General features: G+C 44.8%; 1 protein-coding gene across 1 annotated transcript in view; it reads left to right on the top strand.

Annotated features, from left to right (window-relative positions):
* The first annotated feature begins 3137 nt into the window (after nucleotides 1-3137).
* Clec17a (C-type lectin domain containing 17A) overlaps nucleotides 3138-5179 on the top strand; it is a 10489-nt gene continuing 8447 nt past the window's right edge. Inside the window, exons 1-4 of the mRNA XM_008855508.2 lie at nucleotides 3138-3144; nucleotides 3238-3279; nucleotides 4192-4326; nucleotides 4405-4467. Coding sequence (XP_008853730.1) covers nucleotides 3138-3144; nucleotides 3238-3279; nucleotides 4192-4326; nucleotides 4405-4467 — 247 coding nt within the window. The remainder of the gene's footprint in view (nucleotides 3145-3237; nucleotides 3280-4191; nucleotides 4327-4404; nucleotides 4468-5179) is intronic.

The raw sequence follows: 5179 nt of genomic DNA, 5'->3' as shown, positions 1-5179 counted from the left end.
TTTGTGTTTTAAGCCATTCAACTAGCCTGTGTCTTTTGACTGGGGAGTTCAGTCCATTGGTATTTAAAGTTATTATTGAAAGATGTATATTAGTTGCCATCATTTTGGTTACTGTTTGCATTCTTTGTCTAATTTTGTGTTTCCACAATTTTACCTTCATTTAGTTTCTTCCTGTTGCCCCTGAGGTATAGTTGTTCCCTTCTCTGTTTTTTGTATTGCTTCAGGTATTCTTTGAAGGGTGGGTTTTGTGGACATATATTTGTTCAGCCTATTCATGTCATGGAAGATTTTTCTTTTCCCTTCAACTATACTAGACATTTTTGCTGGGCAAAGTATTCTGGGTTGGTATCTATGGTCATTTTGAACTGGGAATACCTTGGTCCAGGCCTTTCTGGCTTTCATAGTTTGTATTGATAAGTCATGTAATTCTGCTTAATGGGTTTTCCTTTATATGTGAATTGTTTTTCTTTTGCAGCTTTCAGTATTCCCTCTTTGTTCTGTACCTTTAGTGTTTTAACTATGATATGCTGTGGGGAGTGTCTTTTCCAGTCCTGTTTATTTGGTATTCTATGTGCTTCTTGTATTTGTATGGGGATGTCTTTCCTTAATTTTTGGAAGTTGTTTTTTACAATCCTGTTTAAGATCTGGTTAATACCATTAATCTGGAATTCTCCTTCCTTTATGCCTATAATATGTAGATTTGGTGTTTTCATGGTGTCCCACACCTCCTGGATATTCTATCCTGTGTTTCTTAAATTTTTCATAATCTTTGCTTGAGCGGTCCTATTCTTCAACTTTATCCTCCAGTGTTGATATTCTGTTTTCCATTTCATTCATTGTAGTGGTGAAGCTTTCTCCTGTTGTTTCAAATTGGCTTATTGAGTTTTTCACGTCCTTCTTCATTTCAGCCTTTTTCTTCAGTGTTTCTATCTCCTTTGTAAATTCAGTCAGAAGTTTATCCCCATCTTCTTTTAGTTCTTTGATTTGCTTGTTTGTGTGTTCTTTAAATTTGTTGAATTCCTTGATCATGTTTATGATTGTTCTTTTAAATTCTGTGTCCTGGGTTATCTATAGGGGGTTCTCCTTGTAGAACTCTTCTACAGGCCTGGTAAAGTTTGGTGGGAACATACTGTTTTGGTTTTCCATATTATTACTTTTTTTGTTTTGATCTTGGCATGCAGAATTCTTTTGTTGTTTGTGATTCTGGTATGCAAATCAAGCCTTCTTTTGTTGAGTTGAAGTTTGCTTCCATTTGTATTACTGGTGTGCTTTGGTTGTTTCCTTACTGGGTATGTAAAGGTGGTTTGTGTAGGTTTCAGGTTCTCTCAGATTATATTTTGGAGGGAACTGATGGCTTTGGATCAGCTACTCAGGATCTCCCACAGCTCTAATCAGGTATGCTCAGGCTTCCTTCTAATGTTTGAACCCCTGCTAGTGAGTACTCAGAGCACAATTTGAGAAGTTTGCTAAGGGGAGGCTGGATTTTTGCATTCTCAGGAAGTCTGCTGAGTTCTAAGTCCCTACGTGAGGCAGAGGCTGGATCAGTCACTCTCAGGTTGTTTTCTGGGAACTCAGTCCTTACATGAGGCAGAGGCCGGATCAAGCACCCTCAGGCTGTCTGCTAAGGTCTCAGCCCTACTCTACTGTAGGGCAGAGAGGTCTACCCCTGGGGATGTGGGGAGGGGCCTCATAGAATCCCAGTTAGGGGTTTGGGCATGGGGATTTGGGGAACCTTTGGGGAAGCTCAGCACCAAGTGGAGGCCAGATCCAGGCGCTCTCAGGCCATCTGCTGAGGTCTTAGCCCTGAGGCCTTAGCCCCTACACCAGGCAGTGGCCAGCTCAGGTGCTCACAGGCTGTCTCATATGTATATACTTTAAGAAGCTTCTGTGGTGTTGGGTTTTCAAATGGCTTTTTGTAAACTCTGACATTGTCTTCTGCAGGTTGGATGGCTCCACCAAGGCCTCCCAGAGTAGGTGAGCTGAGGCTAGAGCAGTGGAAGGCCCCAGTTTTGCCCCACTCTGGGCCTGAGCAACCAGCCATTCCTCCTTTCCCAGGAGAGAACACGGAGAACTTTTCATTTCCACCCAAACCCCAAAAGATAACAGGTGAGGGAGGAGGGCTGGGACCTTCCTGTCCACCTGTCTGAAGTGCCTCCTGGAGTGATTGTTTTCTTTCTGATTCTTCCAGCCTTGGCCATCACCCCTGTCAGCTGCCCATCTGGACATTCTGGTGAGCAGTGGGAAGACCCTTTAAAGAATCCCGAGTAGGGGACTGGAGAGCTGGCTCAGCAGTTAAGAAGGCATAGTTCTCAGCAGAAGACATAAGTTTGGTTCCTAGCACCTATGCTGTGTGGCTTACAACTGCCTGCAACTCCAACTCCAGGGACTCTGATGCCTCTAGCTGCTGTAGTCACTTGCACTCATGTGTAGATGTGCATGCACACACATATGCATAATTTAAAAACTTATTTTCAAAAACCCAAGTGAGGGGAGGTACCTGGAAATTTTGAGATAGTGTCTCTCACTGAATCTTGAGTTCACCAGTTGACTAAACTAGCTGGCCAGTAAGTTTTGGGGATTTCCCTATCTCTGTTCCCCCAGTGCTAGGATTATAGATAAGTGCTACCAAGCCTGACTTTTCCTGTGGGTGTTGATGATCTGAACTCAGGTCCTCATGCTTGGGCTTTACATAACTGAGCCATCTCCCTAGCTACTCTTCTTTATTTTTAAAAATAAAGTTTTATTTTTTGGGTGGGGGTGGGTGGTAGTGTTAGGATGGAAGGTCTTAACTACTTTACCACTGAGTACACTATCATATTCATGTCTATGTAGTGGTCAGAGGGTAAACCTTGGGTGTCATCCCTTTGGCACTGTCCATCCTGCTTTTTGAGATCAGGGTCTCTTACTGACCTGGAACTCACCAAGTAAGCTAGGTTGACTGGCTATGAGGCCCTGGAGATTCACTGTCTCTGCCTCCCTAGTGCTGGCACTATAAACGTGTGCCACTACACCTTAATTTTTCTTACATGGGGTCTGGGGATTGAACTCAGGTCCTTGTGCTTGCAAAACATATTCCTGACTGAGCCACCTTCCCCACTCCCCATCTAAAAACTACTTTTGTGGTGCAGGGACGGAACATGCTAGGCAAGCCAAGAACGCCTAAGTTCAGAGCAGGGCTTGTTGGCAGAAGGCAGAATCTTCTAGCATCTTCTGAAAGAACCTTCTCTTTGCTCCCAGGTGTGGATCTTGAGCCCTCTCTGCTGCAGCCATCCCAAACAGGTGAGTCCTCCTCCTTCCGGTATCTCTCCTCTCATCATAGACGGTGTATTTGACTCAGACCAACAGCTCTAGAGTAAGGTTCTAGACCAGAGGTGCTTCTATTGCCCAGGGAGCTACAAGAATCCAACTGTCTCTGCATCCTGAGTGCTGGGATTGCCAGTGTTGGGCTGCCATGCCCAGCTTCTTTTCAGGGGTTTTGGGGATCAAACTCAGGTCCTCCTGCTTGCAAGATAAACACTTTAAAACAAGGGGTCTGGTGGGGGGATGGGGGCATGGATGGGGAGAGGAGGGCTAAATTTGATTAAGAACTGCTGTATAAAACTACAAAACCTTGCTGGGTGTGGTGGCACACGCCTTTAATCCCAGCACTCGGGAGGCAGAGGCAGGCAGATCTCTGTGAGTTCAAGGCCAGCCTGGTCTACATAGTGAGTTTCAGGACAGCTGGGGCTACAGAGAGACCCTGTCTCAAAAAGACAAAAAAAAAAAAAAAAAAAAAAACCAAACCAAAAAAACTACAAAACCTCAATAAAAAATTGAACAACAACAACAACAAACAAAACAAACAACAAACAACTGACTGAGCCATCTCCTCAGTCAGGGTATCACTTTTTGAGTCAAGGTATCACAGTGTATCCAGGGTGCTTTCAAGTTTATTGTGTATCAGGGACTGACCTTGAACTCCTGATCATCCTACCTCAGCCTCCCGATTGCTGGGACCACAGGCCTGCACCCCAGTACATGGCCCCTTTTTTATGGTTGAAAGTCTAGTAGTATCTCTCTGTCTCCATGAAACTCCTGATCATCCTACCTCAGCCTCCCGATTGCTGGGACCACAGGCCTGCGCCCCAGTACATGGCCCCTTTTTTATGGTTGAAAGTACTAGTAGTATCTCTCTGTCTCCATGACCCCCAGCTTCAGTGCACTGGACCATCCAGAAGCCCAGGGCTTGTACATGTCACCAGGAGAGGCTGCTGCTGCTGCTGTGTGTACTGGCAGTGGCAGCACTGCTCCTGAGCTGCATGGCCTTGGCCCTGACCCTGACTAAGCGTGAGTAAGGTCTGGTGGCAGCCTGCAGGGATGGGAGGGCTCAGGAGGCCTGGGCTCAAGCTAGACTCTTTCTCACAGACCAAGAGGTGGTGGAAAAAGTGAGGACGCTGGCCTTGCAGCAGATGACGTGGCGGGAGAACTGTGAGTTCCTTCCTATGCTTGTGTGCTAAGTATCTGCACAGCCACAACCCACCCTGAGACCAATGGAGTCATCTTTGCCAGACACTCTGCTGGGTGCCAGGGGTAGAAATGGAAAGCGGCTCAGACACAGTTCTTGTCACTGTGGACTGTGTGTGTGTGTGTGTGTGTGTGTGTGTGTGTGTGCACAGATGCACTGAATCTAAATCACACACCTAGTTTAGATTTATTCCAAGAAAGAACGTTACATGTCACAATAACTCTTGCAAAATGTTGATTAGGCATTTAAATGATTATATTGTATGTATTTGGAAACAAAAGGATATAATTTATGGGCTGGGGATTTAGCTCAGTGGTAGTGTGCTTGCATGTATAAAGCCCCTGAGTTCCATTATCTAAAGACATAAACCAGGCGAGGTAGATCATGCATGTAATTCTACAGCACATGAGGTAGAGGCAGGAGGATAAGAGTTCAATATCATTCTTGACTACATAGTGAATTTGAGGCCAGTCCAGGCCACATGAGACACTGTATTAAAAACCAACCAACCAACCAAACTAAATAATATATCATTCATGTAAATTTGTTTTGGCTTTACTGGGGATCTAACCCAGGGTCTTGGGCATTTTAGGCAAGCACTTGACCAGAGTCACACCCCAGCCCCTTTTAAAATTATTATTATTAATTATTATTCTATTGGGAATGGAATCCAAA

This window comes from Nannospalax galili, unplaced genomic scaffold (genome assembly GCF_000622305.1).
Source record: "Nannospalax galili isolate Female #2095 unplaced genomic scaffold, S.galili_v1.0 scaffold47, whole genome shotgun sequence".
Taxonomy (NCBI): Eukaryota; Metazoa; Chordata; class Mammalia; order Rodentia; family Spalacidae; genus Nannospalax; species Nannospalax galili.
The sequence above is the reverse complement of the archived record's forward strand: the minus strand, read 5'-3'. Positions and strand labels throughout refer to the sequence as shown.